Source organism: Phaethon lepturus, unplaced genomic scaffold (assembly GCF_000687285.1).
Source record: "Phaethon lepturus isolate BGI_N335 unplaced genomic scaffold, ASM68728v1 scaffold39736, whole genome shotgun sequence".
NCBI lineage: Eukaryota > Metazoa > Chordata > Aves > Phaethontiformes > Phaethontidae > Phaethon > Phaethon lepturus.
Genome location: NW_010546308.1, coordinates 1 through 21,909, shown reverse-complemented (window position 1 = coordinate 21,909; position 21,909 = coordinate 1). Strand labels below are relative to the sequence as shown.

The 21,909-nt window shown below is 48.1% G+C and overlaps 1 protein-coding gene across 1 annotated transcript in view; it reads right to left on the bottom strand.

The window, feature by feature from the left end:
- Positions 1-21,538, bottom strand: part of STAB1 (stabilin 1) — a gene marked incomplete at both ends in the record, with an annotated part of 26,792 nt that extends 5,254 nt beyond the window's left edge. Inside the window, 31 exons of the mRNA XM_010289249.1 lie at positions 479-628; positions 1,242-1,467; positions 2,054-2,119; positions 2,290-2,436; positions 2,908-2,994; positions 3,546-3,722; positions 3,828-3,887; positions 4,563-4,700; positions 4,872-5,018; positions 5,937-6,020; positions 7,165-7,284; positions 7,891-7,965; positions 8,311-8,384; positions 9,156-9,281; positions 10,266-10,345; positions 11,030-11,075; positions 12,119-12,214; positions 12,806-13,001; positions 14,090-14,185; positions 14,970-15,026; positions 15,877-16,005; positions 16,170-16,301; positions 16,813-16,920; positions 17,410-17,511; positions 17,893-17,970; positions 18,197-18,308; positions 18,702-18,832; positions 19,662-19,709; positions 20,291-20,386; positions 20,777-20,872; positions 21,380-21,538. Coding sequence (XP_010287551.1) covers positions 479-628; positions 1,242-1,467; positions 2,054-2,119; positions 2,290-2,436; positions 2,908-2,994; positions 3,546-3,722; positions 3,828-3,887; positions 4,563-4,700; positions 4,872-5,018; positions 5,937-6,020; positions 7,165-7,284; positions 7,891-7,965; positions 8,311-8,384; positions 9,156-9,281; positions 10,266-10,345; positions 11,030-11,075; positions 12,119-12,214; positions 12,806-13,001; positions 14,090-14,185; positions 14,970-15,026; positions 15,877-16,005; positions 16,170-16,301; positions 16,813-16,920; positions 17,410-17,511; positions 17,893-17,970; positions 18,197-18,308; positions 18,702-18,832; positions 19,662-19,709; positions 20,291-20,386; positions 20,777-20,872; positions 21,380-21,538 — 3,439 coding nt within the window. The remainder of the gene's footprint in view (positions 1-478; positions 629-1,241; positions 1,468-2,053; positions 2,120-2,289; positions 2,437-2,907; positions 2,995-3,545; positions 3,723-3,827; positions 3,888-4,562; positions 4,701-4,871; positions 5,019-5,936; positions 6,021-7,164; positions 7,285-7,890; positions 7,966-8,310; positions 8,385-9,155; positions 9,282-10,265; positions 10,346-11,029; positions 11,076-12,118; positions 12,215-12,805; positions 13,002-14,089; positions 14,186-14,969; positions 15,027-15,876; positions 16,006-16,169; positions 16,302-16,812; positions 16,921-17,409; positions 17,512-17,892; positions 17,971-18,196; positions 18,309-18,701; positions 18,833-19,661; positions 19,710-20,290; positions 20,387-20,776; positions 20,873-21,379) is intronic.
- Positions 21,539-21,909: the final 371 nt, after the last annotated feature.

Below are 21,909 nucleotides of genomic sequence, written 5' to 3'. Positions count from 1 at the left end.
TGAACATATCCCAGGAAATGCTCTTTCTGTATGGGGTTCATCATGACTTACAGATTTGTCCCCCAGCCCAAAACACATCATTAACGCTTTCTGCCACACTGGGGCTCTCAGCTGTGCGTGATAAATGAGGAGGAGTTTTTGACCCCGGGGCCTCGGCACAGAAGCGAGGCCATCGGTAGCGTGGCTTCCTGGCACGTGCCACCCAGCCTTCTCAACCTACAGCTGGAGTAGTCTGAGATGGCAAACTACGTTTGCCCAAATGGCTGTCCTGCCGAGAGCCCATGGAGGGATGTCCCCAGCGCCAGAGGTCTGACCTGAGCATTACTGGGACTGATGCAGACGTGGCAACACCGGTTCCTGTGCTGTAAGCTGCAAAGAGGTCAGCAGCCAGCTCCCTTCAGGTAGCGCCCTGCGCCGCAGCCACCTCCGCACAAACCCTCTGCATTGCTACCACCCCAACAGGCAGAAGCAGTCCTACCTCGGCAGTCGGGCCCGTATCTGCCAGGCGCACACAGCTCACAGCTGGTCCCGATGAAAGCCTGGCTGCAGTTGCATCTCCCCGAGCCACCAATTTTGTCATCACAAGTACCACGGTTACTGCACGGCGCCTCCAGCCCTCCTGGGCACGCTGCAAATGGGGCACCTCAGTGAGGCTGCGATGACAAAGTGACCCTGTGCTGGAGGGGAGCCTGGTGCCACGCGAGTTGCCGCTTACGGGGTGCTTGGACCGCAGAGCCTGCTCGGCAGTCCTGGGAGTGAGTGCTGGGGACATTCCATGACAATAAACCTTAGGAATGGGGGCAAGAGAGACAAATCTGGCACAGCTTGCAGCCTGGGATGACCCTCTGCTGCAACATGTTGAGTTTGTGCTGGCCCACCCCATGCTAGCCTGGCAGCAGACTCATCCAAGGACCTGAAAGCTGCCCACGCACAAAGTGCAGAGGGCAGATGCTGGGGAATGGTTGAGCATCGGCAAGATCTATGGGTGAGTGACATGTCTCATGGCCACCCTCTGCAGTCCTGTGCCCAGGGACACAGACTTCTCCAAGGAAAGGGAATTCCTCGTTATACCATCCACACACACTCCCAGGGGATCGTCCCCTGCACCCTCTGTGGACTGGGGCTCCCTGCCTGGGGTTTTTCCCACCCTTCCTCAGGGAAGCACATTCATGGACACCAGACATCTGTGCTGAGCCAAAAACCACCTTCCCACGCAAGAAAGGGCTGTGGCAGCTCCTTACCCCAACAGTCACGGCCATAGTGGTTTGCACAGCACTGAGGGACCCACTGGGTGGAAATGCAGCTCCTCTTGCAGCCTCGTTTCAGAGGCCCCCTGGAAGAGAATTGTCTTCTGAAGGGGTCCCACGGGGAGGGTGGCCAGGACGGCCGCAACAGGGAGTTGTGGTGAAACAGAAAAGTGTTTCTCAACAGCTGGTTTCCATAATAGTAGCACTGCCTGGTTTTCCCCTGCGAGGAAACAGGCAGAACAGAGAGTTTACCACATTGGTCACTGACGTCTCACCTTTGACTTTTCTAGTGCCACTCATTCGGTTTTATGACAAGTAACAGAGGCTTCCTAACATGTGATGGGGCTGGTGACAGAGGAGCCACAGGTGTAGCTCAGGGACATGCCAGAAGCCCGGCAGAGAGAGACAACAGGCGAGGCAGTGAGAGCGGGGTACAACCACTGCCCCCCAAGGCTGCTCACCATTTGATCCCTGGTCCAGGGCCAGGCGGAGCTCTTTTGCTATAAAGCACCCAGAGAAGCCCCCAGGGACTTCTAGGTGCCAGAAGGGCAGGGACCCCTGCAGCCACTGTCACCCATACAGGGATTGACCAAGCAAAGACCTTTGGACCTCTTCAACCCATGTTGCTCAGTTCAGCTCCTGCCCTACAGGACCACGTGACTTGAGGCAAGGCACGGACAATGCGACTGAGCCGAGGGACTCGCCACATGCAGGTGTGCCTTTGTTTTGCTGCTAAAACATGAGGGGCACGTGGGTATTATCAGCCCCATTACAGGCCTCCTTGGTGACAAAACTGTGAACTTTACCCGTTGAACAGAGCCAGCAGGGCAGGGTGGCTCGAAGCCACAGAGTCCGCAGCTCTCTGTAGATCCCTGTGGAGGGGAGAAAGAAACCTCACAACAACTCAATATGTGCTTCTGCCTCTCTCGGCTGCTTGGAGCTTTGCCGAGGAAGAGCAGCAAGGCCTCCCGACATCCCTCTTCCTGGGCATGGAGCTCAACAGAGGGCACAGATCCTCACTGGCCTCGTTGCAAGTGCTCACCTGCAGCTCAACAAAGATGAACTCATCACACCGAGATCCCAGATCCGGTGGCTCCAACAGCCTATCGATGCCATAAGCAATGCCCCCGTTGAATTCCATGTGCCTCTGGATGATGGTGGCATCGCCGTTCCCCACCAGAAGCTCCCCCTACCAGAGGAAGAAAGCAGGTTGTGATCCTGGCACATCTTACATCCTGGCTGCACTACCCAAAGGTTGTCCTTTTTGGCTGTCATGACTTCTCAATCACCTCTTGTGTCTTTGACCACCCTTCCCGATTGCCACTTTTCATGGCTCTCTCTCCTAAGAAACAGCCTCTGTCCATGCAACATGGGCTCTGTAATGGTCATGGCACCATGTGGTTGGCTTCACAACCTGGTCATCACGAAGCGCGTGTGCAGGCACCACACGCCTCTGCACTTTCCTGCCAGGTGGCCACAGAGTCGAGAACCTCTCTACAGGCTCAGATGTAGCCAGGGGAACAGGGTGTCTCAGCCTGCAAGCACCCCAACTCTGTGATTACTTCCTGCCAGTGACCAACATGGAGCGTCAGTTGCCCCGTGGCTATGCCCAGGGACACTTGCTCAGAGGAAAGCAGAGCCCAACATCACCATCACTCACCACGTGGGTTTTGCTGCAGCTGAATGAAATGGTGGAGCCGTGCATGGTCCGTATGGATTCGACTTGGGGCACATTACCAGCAACTATCTAAGAGGGAAAATGGACAGTATGAAGGGGGAGTCAGGCAAAACTGGCAGTTCGTGCTCCTAACAGGATGCTGCTTGGTGAGAACAGGCGTCAGCAGCCACACCAAGAGGGAGTGTAACATGGCAGCACATGAAGCTGGTGTGAGTGGAACAGTCTAACTCTGCTGGGTTAGTCTCAGTCTCCTGAACAGTGAGAGGCCAGCGTGCATAAGCAGACCTTGGTTTTGCTCAGCTGGACTCTTCCCTTGTTCACCACACCTATAGACAAAAGCCTGTTTGTGAGCCTTGTGTTGACTCTCTGGAGGTGATGTGGCCTCCCCAGGAAGCTGATGACAGAAGGTGTCAGTTCAGCCACGCTGTACCAGAGGTTCACGATTAAGTGGTAGTTGCCTCAAATGCTCAAACAGCTTTGGGTCTTTTCAAGACAACGAATGTACTGCATGTTCTACAGCAGCAAAACGTTGGGCAAGGTTGCTCTGGCGTAACCATAGGCAGGTGGTGGCACCACATGTGGCCTCAGGAGGTAGGAGCCTGTTTGTTGTCCACATTTACCTTTGTGTCCCTGATTATGTGTGCTTTGAGGTAGGAGGCCAGCACGTCCCGATGCTCTCTGTGGTACAGCCACTTCTGCCTTTTCTCTGAGAGGGCGTTAAATGCAGCATCTGTGGGCCACAGCATGGTGAAGGGTCTGTGCAGGGGATCACTAATCAGTGGAAGCAGCTCCGCATCCTGTCCAAGATAAGAGGGGATACAAAGAAAAAGCCACAAGCCAAAACTGAAGATGCACGTGTACATGCCACCTCCCCAGAGAGCAGCAGGACTCTGGTTGCTCACCTGCAGCAGCTTGCTATAAATGGTGTACCCAAAGGCCTCTGCCACTTCCGTGATATTTTGCTGCAGAGGGAAGAAAGCAAACAACCATCACTAAGAGGTCCCCCTCCAGGACCTGGAGCAGCAACACAAGGAAGAAACCAGACAGTTAACAACTACAGTAGCTAAATACAAGTTTATCTCTGTCATCATCGTGCCGACAGATTTGGCCTGGCGAATGCTGGCATTCAGCAGCCACCACTTTTCTGATTCATCCTGGGTAGATGGCTGCCATGGCAGGAGCTGGCATAAATTTCAGCACTCTGCTTTGCTGTACAGAAAATGTGGTATTATTTACTGCAAAATGCATGAGCTATAAGCTCCTAGCACTGGTTTCAGGAGTACCAGAGACACACTGTCACTCTCACACTGCAACCTGCTCTGCGCTGTAAAAGGAGTGTGATGGCTGACACGGGACATGATCCCCCTGCCTACACCCAGTACTGCTCTTCCCTAGTGATGAATCACAACTCTGGTCCCAAATACTGCTACGCCACAAATGCTGTCACCTTCACAAGACAAATCTGTGCCCTCAGACATGACCTACACAGCTAGGAGCAGGGAGGAAGAATACCTCACGCAGCCTTGGGCTGAGGGTGCGGGTAGAGGGCTTATCTCTATCAGAGCTGCTGGGAGAAAGATCCTAGCCCTGTCCTCACCATGGCAGTTATCAGGGCACAGCCACTGCTTCAGCCTTACCCGTGAGACCTTTGAGGAAATGTTACGATCCACCAGGTCACTTGGAATGAGGACCTTGTTGATGAAATGAATGACCCCGTTCACACCGATGATGTCACTCATGACCACTTTGGCTTCCTCGTTGAGATAGATGCTATTCTGAGAGAGAAGGGATGCGATGAGGTATTCCCATCCACAGCACTGCCCTATAAGCCATCTGCAGGCCCTAGGCAAGTGACTTGCCATAACCAACAACAATGGCCTTCAAATGACGGCAAAAGCGATGTCCTGAGAAGTGCTACAGGGAATGGAATTGTAACAAAGAACTACCTCTTTCACGGTGATCTTTATTTTGTAGCCAGATAAAGATGTAAGGGACTCCTGGGCTTCGAGGTCACTGGACAGCAATTTCTGGCAACCCACCATGTGGTAGCGAAGAAGCTCCCGGAGGAGACCTCTGCTCCTCCACTCCTCAAACTACCAAGAGAAAACAAGAATAAGATCACACTGGGGGCATTTTGCCTTGTGGGGGGCCCCCAGACACGATGAGGTAGATCTGGATTGCCCAAGCGCCCTCTGACACATCCCTGCAGGAAAGTCAGTCCCCTCCCCAAAATGCAGCGAATGCACAAAACCATTTGAGAGCTTTGGGAAATTTCAACCAGCTTGACAAAAACAGCATTCAGGTCCCTTGATGGAGGACAAACGACCACATTGGCCTTGAGGAAGTGACACCTGGGATACATGGTCTTTGGGAATTGTTCCTTTACTGGATGAATGGGGGGACCCATGGGAAAAAGGCTGGGACTAGCAGTGTGAAGCTGCACAACAGGACTTGTGAGTGATGGTATTAGGATCTTCCATTACACCAACATCAGAAAGCTGTTGGTCATGAACCCGTCTGGTTCACAGAGTCATGAATAAGGATGTCTCCTCCCTCATGTCTCCACTTGCCCCAGACATCCCACTTATTGGGACTAGAAGGAAGGGACCAGTGGAGGCAGAATGGCAGCGCCTGAGGCACAGAGCAGGAATAAGAGGTCTTCATCACAGATACCGTGAAGCCTTGTTGTTACCAGTCCCTAACAGCCATGGGTAATGAAAGTCACCACGCACCACTGATTTGGCACAGTGCCTCTGAGGACCCTGAGGCAGGGGGTCCAGTAAGGGTCTCCTTACAACAGAAGCCATGTCCACCCCTGCTGAGATTGGCTCTGTAGTGAGCCAGCATCCAAACCTCCACTCTTACACTGATGGAGAATGGGGGATGACTTTAACCCTCTGCAGTGCAGCTCCTTCGCTTCAATTTACTGGGCAGAACAGCCCCAGAGGGGACATTGCCATGACTGGAGCTTGCCAAACATCTGACAGTGCTTTGGAAGGGAGGACACTTACCGTTGTGGTATTTCCTATGAAATCCGTATGTGGAACGAAGACAGTAAAAGGCCCTGCTCCACTGAGCTCCTTGATGTTTTCTGCCTGTGGTGGAAGAGCATTTGTGGGAAGAGAAACAGAAAACATGGTTCCAGTTAGCAAGATCCTTTGCAGATAACCCTAAGTGGGATTTACTACACAGAGAAAAGGACAAAGCTGTTTGTCACCAACCAGTATCATCTTAAAGAACACGGATGCGTCTTTGATCCTTCCGAGCTCCTTAAACAAAGAGAAACAGTTGGTGTTAGCAGAGTGCCTTCTGCTTGCTCCTGGCCAGCCAGCATAGCGACCTGCTCCTTCCACTCCAGGTCACTCTCCCACCCCAATGGGACACTGGTTCTTTCTTTCCCTCCCTCTCTTGGCAGCACTGTGGGCATGGATGGCATGGAGGGTACAAAAGCAGGCAGTGACCTCTGCCTGGACCATTCACATCATGGATGCTGCAAGATGGAGCAGACAGAGAGATGAAAGCAGCTGTCTCACAGGTTTAACTTCCCCTGGGCTCATGGGACACTTCAAGTGCTTCACAGAACATCTGCTTTCACCCCACTGTGCTGCCACTACCAGTTCTGGGATGCTGTCCAGAGTGGCAGACATAGGCTTGGCAGAGCAAACCCCCTCTCTTACCACACTAATTTTCACTAAGAGCAGAAGCACAAAACTGAGTCCATCTCTTTTTTCTTGGCTCTGCTGTGGGCATGACAGCTTTTATTGCCACTACCAGAAGAGGTCACCAGTTTACCCAAGGACAGCCGTTGAATTGGCAACAGAGCTGGAGACAGACTGCTGCCCTCCAGACTGAATCTCAAGTGCCGGCATGGCCACAGGGGACACTTGCCCTGATCCCACAGACTGGGAGAAGTGGGTTCCCTTTGTGGTGGGGAAAAAAAAAAAGACTCCCATTTGCTTGTCACATTAAGAAAACAGCTCCCTGGAGGTATGGCCAGTAGAGTGTTCAGCTCCCTTTGGAGCAAGGTCACTTTACTGTGATTGTCTCCCCCAGCTGGCACCCCAAATACACCTATGATTTATGGATAGCTTGCCTCAAAGCACCTGTTTCTACTACACCACACACGTGTTGATGTGACACTACAGATCTGCTCACCCGCAGGTCAGACTTGGAGGGGAGGGAGTGGTTTGCTGCAGGGCAGGAAGCCTGAACACACAAGATCTGGCGCACAATTCTCACCTGATACACTTTGCCATGGCAGGTGAAGCCATCTCCAATACTGTGCCAAGAGCAGGAGCAGTTTCGAGTGCCAGGGCCTGTGTATTTGCAGAGCCCAAACGGACTGCAGCCTCCGTTGTTCTAGCAAGAAAAGTGAAAGGCTTGCATGGCGGGGCATCACCAACAATTTGAATGGCCACTTGCATCTGGGAGCTGCTAACTACACCCAGCCCAGTGGGGAGGAAACCATTCCTCACATCTGCTTAGTGCCTTAGAATAAACTTCACCCAGATCCTCAAGGGCTTTTCAGCACCAAATCCTACTATGAAACAAAGGTTTTGCGCCTTACTTTGAAACCCACAGTGATGACAAAATCATGCCATGTCTCGTGAGAAAGACTTTGACAGGACAGCAATGCCATGAGCACAGATTACTTTTAAGCTTTTGAGCCTATTTCACACAAAATGGATGCAGAGAAACAAGCCCACATGCCTCCAGCCCTATGTCACTGTTTCCACATCGCTTGTCCCAACAAGAGGAGTGGCCGGTGGCCGAGATATTATTTGCAGGTCATTGCAAGAGGCAACAGAAACCAAACACACCAGGAAATCCCGTCGGTATGTGAAAAGGCAAGACAGCCAGCTCTAAACAAGCAGGCTAACCCTGTTCTTGCTGTTAACTGTTGGGAGAAAGGGATGCTTCACAGCTGTGGCCTTCGCCTCCGGTAATAGCAAAATGCAGACATACCTGTTCACACAAGTTGATGGGGTTGCATTGGCTCACGCCATCCCCACTGTAACCAGGAAGACAGTTGCAGGCAACCTGGAGGGAGAACAGATGTTCAGTCTGAAACTTGGACCCAATAAAGAAAAACACACAATGGCTGGGCTGGATGGAAAGCATGCGGTACAGCACCCATCACACACTTCAGGAATAACCATGCTTGTGTCCACAGCAAATATAACCCGAGACTGGCTCCAGCCTCTGACCAACAGAAAGCATCTACTTTCAAGGAAATGGCAATGTTCTTATGCCCTTTCCAGGCAACTCTTCTATGTGGAAGGTAATAAGCACGAGGCAGAGCACTGCCATGGAAAGGATTGTCTTTGAGAGAACTAAACAGCTGTGACAACCTCCATAATAATGTTGCCCTGACACCCATCTTACCTTCCTTGGCCCTGTTTTAATGCACTCTGCATTGGTGTGGCAGCCCCCGTTGCTTTCGAGACAGAGATCAATTTCTGCAGCAAAACAATAAGGCCACATTATTGCTGAGGACTGCTCAAGACAGCTGGGAATTGGTGACCCAAAGAGGTATTGGGAAAACAACAGGGAGGACCTGCCAGCTTGGAAAACATCTTTGAGGAAAAGTGACTTGTGATAGCAAAGGAGTAGGGAAGAACTGCAAGTTGCAAGTTCTACTCCCGCTACATGTGGGTCTCTGAATTGTGATAAATCTGCCCACAGAAAATCCCATGTCTGCCTGGGTGCACTTTAAAAGGTATGAGAGCACTGGACTCTCCCACAGCTCCACCCTCATCTCAGAGCACCACTGTGGGAGATTGCCCTCACTCTCTGTCTCTGGACCTCTCCACAACAAGGGCAAGAAACCTCTCACGGTTGTTTTGGTTTGAGACCAAAACGCTAGTCTGAGGCCATCCAGCAAGAGAGGTGCCAAGGGCAGCGTGGGCCCTCTGCCCAGTTTCAGGTGGCACTGTGCTGGGACAGTGATGACCACTGTGCTAATCATGACTTGGGAGAATGCTGAGCACATACCTACAGGTATGTATGTACACTTAAGTGTGCATACACCTTGACAAAAAGCAGAAAGACAGTTGAATCAAGATCAGCCAGCAATTACTTGCTTTGAAATAATCACTGCATGAACAAAGTGAAAGGAAAATTGAGTTATTCAACACTTTAACCTGAGTTTTTAATGCTTTTAGTCTGAAATTCCCCTTTGCACGGATGATGCCTCACCACTACCACCAAAACACACATTAAGCACTGACCCATGCAGAGCGTCCCGTCTCCAGCATAGCCTTCCTTACAAACACAGGTTCTCTCTCCTGGGGACACTTTAGTACACACAGCGTGTATGGAGCAGCCACCATGATCGATAGTGCATGGATCTATTTCTGTGACCACAAACAAGAGAAGCAGAATCAGCTCAGAGCATCTAGGAAAGACCAACTCTGCCAAAATTATCATCCATCTCAACAAAAATCACAGGATTTTATTAAAATCCCTTTGTTTCTCAATGAAACTGTAGGTCCTTTAAAGGCACGGGGCCTCATCCAGATCTAAGAGAGGCCAGTCCAAAAGTCATGCTGAGCTTAAGTAACCCCCAAATTTGACTAAGAAGTCTTTCCGTCACAGCATTTGCTCACGGAGTACTAATGGTTAGACCCACAAAAAAAAAAAAAAAAAAAGGTCCTGCACAACATAAAACTTTTTTTTTTTTTTTTTTTGCTGTTTCGCCCTCACTCATTTTCGAGCAAGGGCAATTCTGAAAAGTAACTGATGTCTACCACTGTTTTGATTTGATTGTTACAATTTTATCATTCTGAGTGGTTTTTTCTTTTCTGTCTGGTTTTGACATAGACTGGGTTTGTAAGTAGTTCTAGAGCAGTATCCCAAAATCCTACCTCATTTTGGCACAACCACTGCACTGCTTCTACCCAATTTCAGCATGGCCAAAAATAAGAGGAGCACAAAATTCTAGGGAGTCTACATGAATCTGTATTCCAGGGATTCATGGCCAACGTATGTATATCTTTGCCACTGTTGCTGTGATACCAGAACCAAAACAACCCATTCATGTCCATCTTTCTCCACAAGCAACAAGAACTGCTCTGCTACACTTGCCTGCCATTTTATCACTCTCTCACAGGCTCTAGCAACATCAAGAGCATCCTGTGTAAAGCTCCGGACTGGAAAACCTCTCTACCAACACATGGCAGGGGACACATGTCATGAGAGACAGCTGAGATGAAAAGTGTTTGAATGATCTTTCTCCTGGTAACATCATGCCTTTTATTTCACAAACAAATCCCTTGTCTTTACGCAGCCTCAACAGATGTCTGCAAGCATTGAATCTTACCCACCCTTGTTGGACATACCTGTGCAATGGGTCCCATTCCCTGTGTACCCAGCGGAGCAGAAGCATGTAGGTGGGGAATCTGCAGAACTATTGAGGCAGCTGAAACAAGAAAGGAATAAACTGACAACACCTCCTGATTTGCTTAGCCAGTGGGAAACGCTATACAAGTCTGGCATGCGCAAGTTAGAGACCACAATGACCACAAGAGGAACATGCCTGAAGTTGCTGCGTATTTCTTTGCAGCATCAAATACTCAAGTCACACTGGCCAGGGAGCTGGTATCCAGGCACAGGCTTCACACCTCATGCAGTGCACCTTCACCACGTCCATGTGCTTCTGCACAGTACAACGGAGATGGCTGGGCCCCAGCATCGCAAAACAGAAGACCAGAGAATAGATGGAAAAGGCAGCAAGAGGGAGTCGTCACAGCCCATCAGCCTATTTAATTCCTTGGTGGGGACAGGCAAGGCAGAAAGGGCTTGAAAATGGCTGTTTGATTTGCTCCCCAAATTAGTAGTACCTTGCAGTCTCTGTTTTTTCCTATCCACACAAACAGAAGGAACTTGGAAGGAATTTATGCTCAGATAGACAAAATCCTTGGGGAAAATGGATGTGGCTTAGCACCAGAGTTCCCAGGTTGCAGCTGACATTTATGCACCTTTAATGAGTAGGCACCTCATCCCAGCCCTCTGCAAAGCCCTAAACACAGAATCACCTCTATGTAAAATACATGCAAATACACATGGTTTTCTCAGAACGCCCCAGCCCCTTGTCTGTACTTACTTGGCCATTTGATGGCAAGTGTTATTGCATAAATCAATCTCAATTCCTGCAAGAGAAAACACAAACGCTACTTGGCATTTTCAGTTTAGCACTTGCTGGGCACATTTCTGCCATCTAGAGTAAAGGACTGCAAACAGCCTCACTATACCATACTTGTGGTGCCCTGAGTGATGATGGGACATGCCAGCAGTTATGCTAACTCTCACGTCCTGCATGGCAGCAGGAAAACCTCATGGGATTTATCTTCTGGCATTTTGCAATGGAGTGAATTTGATGTTCTCTGTCTAACGGTTCAATTTGATCCTACCTGCATGGCCTCCACATTGCTTGGAATGAAACAAGGACGGAAACCTTGTTAATCCAAACATACAGGGCCATTTGGCTTTGCCCCATTCAAAGCAAACAGATGAACTTGTTTCATGCTTTTCATTTACACTAGATAGGACAGCTCCACTCAATTTCCATTTCTAAATGCCCCCAAAACATTTGACTTCACTACAAAATCAATCTTCGTGTGCAAATCTTTAAAATCCCACAGTATTTAGGAGCTCATGTTCTGCCCCACCCTAAGGTAATCATAATCCCAAATCCCAGGAACAACTTTCTTCAACATATTACTTTGACACACAATGACAGATTCATTGACAACTGCAGACCACGGCCTGAGCTCACCTAAATCAATATATCTGCGAGCAGAAAAAGCAACGTGGCAGGCACACTGGGGCCCTTTGGAGGCTTCAAATCAAGCTCTGCCACTTTCTTAGGCAAGTAACAGGAGTGATAGTTAACCCAATCTGACTGGGAGCTTCCATCTCTCTCCCAGGGTGAGGGGCTCTTCTTGAGGTGCCTCAAAGAGGGTCAGAAGCAGGTGATATGCTTCTCCCTACATGAATTTCACCCAAATAACTCCAGGGCTCATGTGCTGTTGGGGAACTCGCACCACAAAGGCAGTTCATGTGCAGGAATGAGCTAGCACAGTCTGATAAGCTTTCTGGGCGAAGCAAAGCACATGCAACCTTGCTCAGCTAACACAGATTTCTCTGCCAAAAAGGCAGTATTACACCATGGGCCCCCTTCACACTCACATACTTTCTCGGCAGGTAGGGCCCTCCCATCCCGGGAAACACTCGCAGCTCCCATCCCCTTGCAGTCCGTCGTTACATATGCCGTTGTCGCAGGCACATTCTGCAAGGTAAATATAAACAGCCATCACTGTCAGACCAACCAGGTCTCACAAGCAGAGTCTCGCTGCTCTGTTCCTAATCCAATGCATCAAGCTACCTTAAAGAAAATGTCACAGGAGTATCGGCTCCTGTTCCCTCACTACCAGGCCAAAAAACCCAGGAACAGACCACCCACCTCTATTTTCTACAGTTTTGGTGGCAGCAGGATGAGCAGCATAGCACAGTCAGTCACAGAAGCACAGAATCATTAAGGTTGGAAAAGGCCTTTAAGATCATCAAGTCCAACCATCAACCCAACACCACCATGCCCACTAAACCATGTCCCGAAGTGCCACGTCTACATGTTTTTTGAACACTTCCAGTGATGGCAGTCACGGCTTGGTTTGAGGATGAAAAATGGGCACTCCTCTGGCTGACCAAAAGAACTTGCTCTCACTGTCCCTCTCTCAGTGGCCTGCCAGCCATTCACCTCTCTCAAAGGTTTTGGGACATTTCTTCCCTCCCACCACCCTCCTGAGAGCTGAGACGTTGCCACTTTTCCCCTCTTTCAAGCAGAATGGTACACACAAGCTGCAATAGCCATAGGTGTCACCTGATTTGCAGTCAGCTCCGTATCGGCCCACTTCACACATTTCGCAAGCAGTGCCATGGAAACCCTCCAGGCATCGGCACTCTCCACTGCCCTCGATGCCATCCTGGCATTCCCCGTTCCCGGAGCACCACTGGCCTGGCTTCCCTGGGCACATCTCGCACATGTGTCCGTAGTAGCCACGGCAGCAGACAGACCTCTGGGGAACCAACAAGAACAGCTTGGGGTGAGCCGTCTTGTGCAGCACAGACAAGGTACAGCTTGATCAGGGAAGCTACTGTACTCCTTTAAGTGTGCAATAGCCATCACTTCTGACAACGCATGAAAAGGACCAGATATGCACAGGTAGGACGGAGTGAATCCCCCAAAATGGGGTGCTCTGTTGCTCAGAGCCTCATGTAAAGGTCTGCACTACCACTTGAACAACACTGGCCATTTGGTAGTTCAGTCCTGTGTCCATCCAGCCCATCTCCTGCCTGTGTCCCACCAGTGGGCTGAAAAAGGCTCTGCCAGAAGGTGATTTGGTTCAGAAGCCTGATTTAACGGCTCTCATTTCTTTCTGCATCTACCTACAGAGGGGAGGCAACTATGATGGGACCAAGTGGGACAGCACAGATGAAGAGAAACATCATCCAACGAAGGAATGCAGAAACGCCCAGTGAGGTACAAGTGCTGACTGAAGCTCTGCCTGTGGGTACCATATATCCTCTCATATGGCCATCATATGGCCTCTCTCCCTTCTCCTCAGTCTCCCATTCCCACTAAACTTTCCAGGGAGATGCTTTGATACCTATAAGAGCTCAAATTCTCACAAGTCTTTCTTTTACCATTTCCTCTTCAAAGTGTTTTCTCCCAGCCACACATTTTCACAAAACTGGTAGGGGCCACAATAGCTGCAAGACCTGCTCCTCCCTTTGGCTCAGCTCCAATTAGTCATCAGTTACTCGGGAAGGCATGTGCACAAGCAAAATACCATCATTCATGCCTCACTTCCTTAGGAAACCAGACTGCAAGCACTGAACTCCTTCTCTTCCTCTGCAGGACAAAACCCAAAGCAACAATACCAAAGCAGCAGACCATTATCCATCACTATGCAGACATTTCCGCAGGTTTGTTTTTTCTCCAGTGCCCTCTCCAGGATGGAGAGCGACTCCCAGATGAGCTCAGTCTCAGCTACGCAATAGCACAAATGCAGGCCAGGACTCCAGCACAGCCATTTCCATGGCTGTATTTCTAATACCCATCTTGCTTTTGTCAAAATGAATTAGAGGAAAATGTTTTTCTTACCAGAGAAACTTTTGCACAGGTGAAATGGCAGCCAAGTATTCCTGTATCCCCAGAGCGTAATTTACAGCGAGCGAGATTCTTGCTTCCTGGCAATTCCTGCAGATATAATTAATATACATACAGATAGAAGATATTACAATATTTAGACAAACATTGTACGTTTTGGGTGCATGTGACAGTGTTCTTGCCAGAGGAATAATGCTTTTTATCCTGCAGGAAGAGCCCTAAAAATCTGGACTATCCAGAACCAAGACCAATGAAGCATCTCTAGATGTGAGGTGACCACACAGACTCTATTTCGTTACCTGCCAAATCCATGGTATACATGTCAGTGTGAATACTGAGAAAAAGTGATGGGAAAATATTTGGCATAGAGTAAAGCAAGAAGCCAGATGTGGCTGCTAGGCAATTCATAGCCAGCATGGAGATGAAATGTTTAGTTGTTTTCCTCTCTGGAGATGTTTGTCACTCACAAACAAGCTGCAGACACAACCAGCCCATCTGTGTAAACAAATCAATGGTCCAGGCTGGGAAATTGCTATCAGAACCCCTAAACTGGCTTTCCTTGCTGATAATGTCAAAAGAGTAAAAGATCAAAGATGACATCTCTTTTTTTTCCCCCTAAGAGGGGGATCTCCCCACGCTGCATGCTCTAAAGGACTCCTGAAATTCAGGCAAAGCCAGCCCTGTAAGACGCCTCATGGTTCATGTTTTTTTTTTCCTGCATAAACCTCTCCTTTCTCTTACAAACCTTGCTAATGAATGAGCCACAGAGGACTCAAGGGCACATTGTTTCAGGTATCAAGATTACATCTATAGAGCAATAAAAGGACATCAAAGCACTATCTGCACTGAGATGTCACATGAATGAAAGACTCACCACAAGAACTGATCCAGGAGGACATTTGATCCCCTTCTCACACTTGCCGCATCTTGACTAGGGCACAGAGAACAGGACAAGTCACATGTGTGCCCTCTACCCACGTCACCCCAAGACACTACTCTTGAATTACAAATGGTGCTGTACAGGCTGCTGGCTGGGACAAAGACGAAGATGTATTTATCTCCATGGCTCAAAGCACCAAAAGAAGAAAAGTTATGATGCATGACCCTCAGGTCCTGGCTGCTATCAAAGGCTTCACACAAGGTCTTATTCCTGCACTCCAGTGGGGTCTTATTTCAACCTCAGGGTCTTATTTCTGCATCCCAGAGACCGTACCACAAAACAAACCGGAAGAGATCACATGCTATACCCTTACTGAGTCTCTGAGCTGGGATAGGGCTTTCTGTAGGCATGGAGTTCCTTCATGCAACGTTGCAAATACTTTTTTTCTGATCTGTAACAATGTTGGCATACCTCAGCCTGACCCCTGCAATCTTCAGATAGCCCAGAGCCACAAGATCCATGAGGGATGGACTTTGGCCATAACTTCCAGGCAGACCACAACGTTTCCTTGGGGAGCTTATGGTCATGCCATGCAAGAATTGGGCTGGATTCTCCTTCCACAGCTCAGTATCTGGGAGTCCCTGCACCAGCCTGCCCCACAGCTGTGAGAGAGCCCCAGCAAGTGAAACGAATGTGATCTGCACAAGAGCTGAAGATCTGCTGCATTAGAATTACAGAGTCTGAGGCTAGGAGGTACCAAGTCTCCATGATGCCCCATTGCACATGAGGCTCATCTGGGGTCAGACTACAAGCTACTGTCTCATCCATATGCAAGAGTCAAGCTAAGTTAGGTGGAGAAACCCTGTGAAATGGTAGTCAGCTCCTTAGTAATGATCATTACCTTTTGTATGGTGGTGGTATTGGCAGTACAACGATTCTTCTGTATCTGGAGGACTTGTGAAACCCCGATCAACATGCCATTCTCTGTTTCAAGAAATTTTCCATCCAAAGGAATATTATTGACAAACTTCTGCAAAGGAGAAGGAAACAGCTGAGATTATAACCTTCAATTGCTTTTTGACAGCTGGCAGACAGCCACAATAGGCAAACTATAGGGTTGTATCCAGCCACCAGCCTTAGAAAGTGACGGGTCTAGCCAGATCCTCAAATGGCAGAACAGTCTTCCCTCCTTACCTGGGTGCTATTTTGATAAAACATTAGCCAGTAGGAGAGCCCTAACATGCTGTTCTTATGGATTCCACTTCTCAAGTCCACAGGCAAGAGCTTCTCTCCCAGTACAATGTGGTACTGCACTGTCTCGTTGTCCTAAATCCACAAAAAAACCAAATGTTAGGACTCCTTTGACTTCCTAGACTACAATTCAGTCAGAGGTATGGCATAAGAAGAGTTCCTAAGCAATCTGTAACACCTAATTAAGCCGAAAGAGCCTAGTAACTCCCTATCACAGATGACTGATCACACCCGATGACTCTGTTACTGGATGAAGTCATAAACGTTTTTTGGAATCTTTCAAAAGGTTCAAAATTGCCACAGATATGCCACAGTCAGTCAGAAAGGGGAACATGTTGTGCCATCTATCCACGTTCAAATCTACTCAGAAATTCGCATTTGGAGTCCAAATATTCTTTTCAGATCCCACTGCAAGACCCCAGGAAACCTCATTTTTCTCTGCCACATTTCTTCTAGATTTTAGCATCAGATATGCTTCTCCTCTCCATGCTCAAATCCACTGAACTCATGTTTATGATCTGACAATGTACATGTCCCTGCATTTACCGCAATACATACTCAAAGTGTAAGCAAGCAGCAAGCTTACCAGCTGTGTCACGTTGGCAGCTTGGCAGTACTCCTCAATGGAATTATTTCCAGGAACAAAAACTGTGTATTTTTCAGAGGACTCGATTTTTCCAATGAGCTGGTATTGCTAAAAAATGTCAAAACAATAACATTAGCAATTACACTTGTACTCACTAAAGACCAAACCACACATAAAATCAATTACAAAGGCAAGAGGGCTAGAGGAAATGCTTGAAATGGGATATACAACTTCTACTCAGTCACAAACATCTAATTGCTTGCTCCTCCTCCTCCTGGGCTGACCTAAGTGCAGCTTCCCAATTATGAACAAATCTTCCTTTTCCTTTAGGTTTCTCTGCCCTCTACAAGCACGAGAGCACCTGTGGTAGACAGGTTGTCTTCCACTGTAATAACATGCCAATGATACAGAGATCTAACTGTAAGTATATAACTCTTTGGCTGCTTTCCTAGAAGATCACTCATGAATGGTAGGTAACAGCTGGTCCCCCTTTTCTCATCAGGCAGTCCAAATTTTGGTCCACAGTACAGGCTGAGGTGGGAATTTGTTCAAAAGACAGTTCAGACAACCACAACAGTTCTCACCTCGACTGCTTACCTGTAGCAATTCCCTGAATGTGCTGAATGAGGCAACTGTCTCGAGCTGTTTCTGCAGACCTGGAGGACTCGGTGGGATATCTCCTGAAGGTGGCAACAAAACCTGCACAAAAAAATGAGTTCATAAGCAAGGTTGGGCAAGGGTCTCTGAGGGAAATCACACTAGACTCCTGCCCTGCTTGCAAGAAAGGAATTAGAAATGGCCTCATTTTACACAGTTCTGCAATAGCCTTAACTCTTTTTGTGTTAGCCAAGAGAAGAGGAACTCCCCTCCTGCTTCTCCTGGAGACAAATATTTTAAACATTAAACACTGCTGCACAGGAAACATCTGTCAGGACCTTGTGATAACCAAATATATTTTTGCCATTATATCCCTTCCTAACTGTCCAGACACGTAATCCTCCTTGGCCCCATTACAGACGCTGCAACACAAACCTGCTGCTACAACTGCAGCGTTTCCCAGTATCACATGTACCGACGTACCTTACCGAGGACATGAATAATGCCGTTGCTGGCAGGGATGTCACTGACGACTATACTCACATTCTGGATAGTTAGTACCTGCAAAAGCATCAGAGAGAGAAGCAAAAGGGTTAAAAACTATCAAACAAGTTCAAACCAAGTATATTGTTCCTTCAGGGTTGCACATGATTGATCTGGGTACAATTTTTGAAAGATGTCTGAGTTTAGGGCATCAGTGTCCCATCCAGGCTCCACACTGGATACACCAGCTCTCGAGCAGTTTAATTTCATACTGGTACATGTGTGTTACATAAGAAACCCTTACGCTGCTCCTGGTGTTTATCTGCCATCTGGCCTGCGGGTTGAAGGTAGGTAATTCTGGCCTGTCGTACTTTTTGAGCTTTTCACCAGTGAAGACACCTTCAAGAAAGTGGGCCCTAAAGGGAACAAAGGCAGGTAAAGAAAAGATTAGGGCACTGTTGGTAGTACCAGGGAGATAAGACCATGCCACCCAACATTCACATCTCTCACATGAGAGTTCATCATGTGGAGAGAATGACGGAGAGGATTACTTGTCCTGATGCCATCTGCATCCATATGACAGGGAAAATCTCTCTCTGCAAATACACGAAAAATAAACCCACTTCCAGTTTCCTGAGGTCTGTTATGTTTTAAATGCTTTCTAAATTCTTTGCCTGCTAGATATTTAATCTTGCTTCTATATTTATCTCAAGATAACTCTTTATTGGTCTTTTACAGGCAGAAATCCAACTCCCAGCTTTGTTACTGTTGTTTGGCAATATAAACCAAAGGCAGGAGTGTCCTCATACCTGACTAAAAATGGCAGCATGTGGGGGGTCAACCAGAAATCTTTCTCAGTCTTGCTCAAGTTTTTGATAGCTGCCTCTGATGGCACCAGGACAGTAACATTCGTTCCTGCTGGGATGCTGAAGAGAGATTTCTGTTGTCCAAAGCACAAAAATGAACAAATAAGATATGCCAGTGCCACATATAACCAACAGCCATCCTGCTCTTGCAGTCATGTGAAAGGGATGTGTAGAAAGAGAACGTATGCTCAGCAGCACAGCAGGCTCTCCCGCACGTGGCAGGTAAGTGCTGTTGGCAATCAATGAATGCCACAGGTGGTGTAGCCAAAATGGCTGACGCCTGTTTGCCAAGGGAGAACCTGCTGCTTTAAGTCCTACTTTCATACTTCAATTAACCTTCAAACCATAAATCCTTTCTGAACCCTCAACATCAGTTGTGGGGGACGGACCAAGATTATTCCTGGCAAAAGCAATGTATGCAGCAGGACAGGTAAGCTAAAACATAATTAGATGCCATATATCATAGCATGCTTCCACAGGCTTGCTGCAGTCTGCAGATTATTTCTGTTATTGCCACACCAGAGACAGGGAAGCAGGAACAAGAGAAGGAACAAACATACAGTCTAATTTCTCAAAGCGTGCTCTTCTGAAAAATAGCTATTATAATGCTACCCCTTTTTCTTTCCCTTCTGCGCTATTTTATCATGGCCAGGAGTTACAGATGATACAACCATGAAAATTAGTAACACGGCCCCAGCTTCCTCCAGTGCTAGAAACAAGGCCCCAAAACACACAACCCTCACTCTATCACAAACCAGAGCTTTTCTACATGTCTGCTCTGTAACAATTTCTCCTTTGCTGTTGAAAAAGATAAATGAAGTTGCTCTTTTTCTAGCAGCAGTGTTCACAGAGACTTCACTTCTACCGAACTTACCTGTGCGGGCATCCCGTGGCTGTTCTTACCTTAAGCCAGTCATAGAAGCCTGCAAAGTGGGAATTCCTGGCCAGCTCCTTCCAAATAGAAACAACAGAAGGGTTACCCCTGCAAACCCCTGGGGTTGGGGGAAAGGAGCCCTTTGCAGTATCAAATCTGGCAATGACGACTTAGACATTCCTGTCTCACCTTACAACCATTACAAGCACTGTGTATCATGGGATGGGCACTCCTAAAACCATACTCCAGTCATTAAAAAAAAATATATTCCCAAATAAACAAACTCTTCAACTCGTCTGCAATTGCTCAGGGGATTTACCAGGGACAGGGATTGAATCCACAATGGCCTTTGATATTTCTAATGACAGAAAATGGGTCTAAAAGCTCTGACATGAAAAAGTTTCCAAACAACAACAAAAAGATGACTTATTGCACAGGACAGAGAGGGGTGAAGCAGCTTAGAAATTATTGCCAATGGTTTCACAAACACATTGGCCTTGGCACCAGTTCTGTCTCTGTGGCCTTGGGCAGACACACATGCTTTGCTGTCAGGCTGGTGCTGGGAGGAGCCAGCTTAGGTAACAGAGAAAAGGAAACTAAGAGCAGAGCCATTTCTCTCCAATCTCAAGAAGACCTCAGACATTTACTTTTTACTCACTTTTAGAATGTCGCCATAGCATGTCATGCCATCCCCCATGTAGCCTTGAGGGCAAGCGCAGGATCTCTCTCCTCCTCCAAGGGGTACACACATAGCCTGCAAGTACAAGGAAAGAAGAAATTAGAGAGCAAACACAGGTTATGCAGCGTTACACCTATCTAGGACTTGAATTCTGGTCTCCTATGCCCTGGGTTAGAGGAGCACACAGAAGTACTTTCTTCCTGTTGCCTTTATGGTGGCACTGAATTTATACCTCATGCAGCAAAGCCTAGGTGATGGCTTTGGTTGTGTGAACTCACAAAAAACAGAGGATCTGCCTGGGTAGATCAGAGACCAAACATTTATAACACCCCAGTGGCATGCCAGTAAGATGATGTAACGTAAATCCTTGCAATTCTCTCAATGCCATCACTGAAAAACCTCTGTTAGGGACCAGAGGAACCTCCACTGCCATACTAGCCTTGGGATAGCGCTTTAGCTACTCACCAAGTCATGGCAGCCACCATTGTCCATGAGGCACGGGTTGATTGCATCACAGTAGTGGCCATCGCCAGCATAACCCCTCTTGCAGACACACTTGCTCTGCAAGAAAGAGACATTTCAATCTTATAGACCTATCAGAGCATCCTCATTTGCTACCCAAAAAAGGCCTAAGGCAGTAAAACCTATCCTTAATTTATTTTCCCAAGTTTTCTTCCTGGTCCCTCAAGACCTAGAAATGTGGGGATATTTCCTTAGCAGGGCATCATCCTCTATCACAGCACTCGTGATTACCTTGAGACAATGTTATGACCTGGGAACAAGGGGGACACAGCAATTGACGCCTTATACTGAGGTGTATTATGGAGTATAGTCTCTTCCTTTTGCTGCATGAAAGTTTCAGAGCAAAGCAGCAGCCTCAAACACATCAGTGCATCTCACCTCATGCAAGCACACTGTGTGGTTTTAGCTGCCGCTGGTGTTTCTGGCAGCACACAAGCAGGCTTTGCTGCTGACCAGCCCAATTTCTACCTCTGGTGATCCCAGACCGTCTCAGAGCAGCTTAGGAAACGTTAAGTTCACCATCAGACTGCTTAGCGTTGATCATACCTGGCCAGGGCCGATATAAACACAGTCCGCATTGATGTGACAGTTCCCTCTGCTCTCCAGCATGCAGTTGTCTATAGCCACGCAGGCCTTCCCGTCCCCGGTCCAGCCCGTGTTGCATTGGCAGGTGGCGGTGCCGGGGCCCGTACTGGTGCACAGGGCCTCCAGGAGAAGGGAGAGAAAAAGAATTACACTCAGCAAAAGAAGGGAGGGGCTGCGGTGCAAACACAGCAACAAATCTCCTTCATCAGACTGTGGAGAGTTTCTGAATGACCAACTCTGATTCCAGCACTGGGAGTGGGGGGTGGAAGCACCTTCTCCAGAAAGGTCCCCTAGACAACTTCATCATAAAGTCATTCTGGAAACATTTAGTGTTTTCAAAGAGGCAGTCACTTGTGTCTAGGGTGGCTCAGAACTCCCAGAGCATTCTCTACCATCCTGTAAAGATCTTCCACTACAGAAGAAATATTCCCTGAAGAGGAAGAGCACAATCTCCTGTATAATCAACTGTATGAGGTTCAATAAGGCCAAGT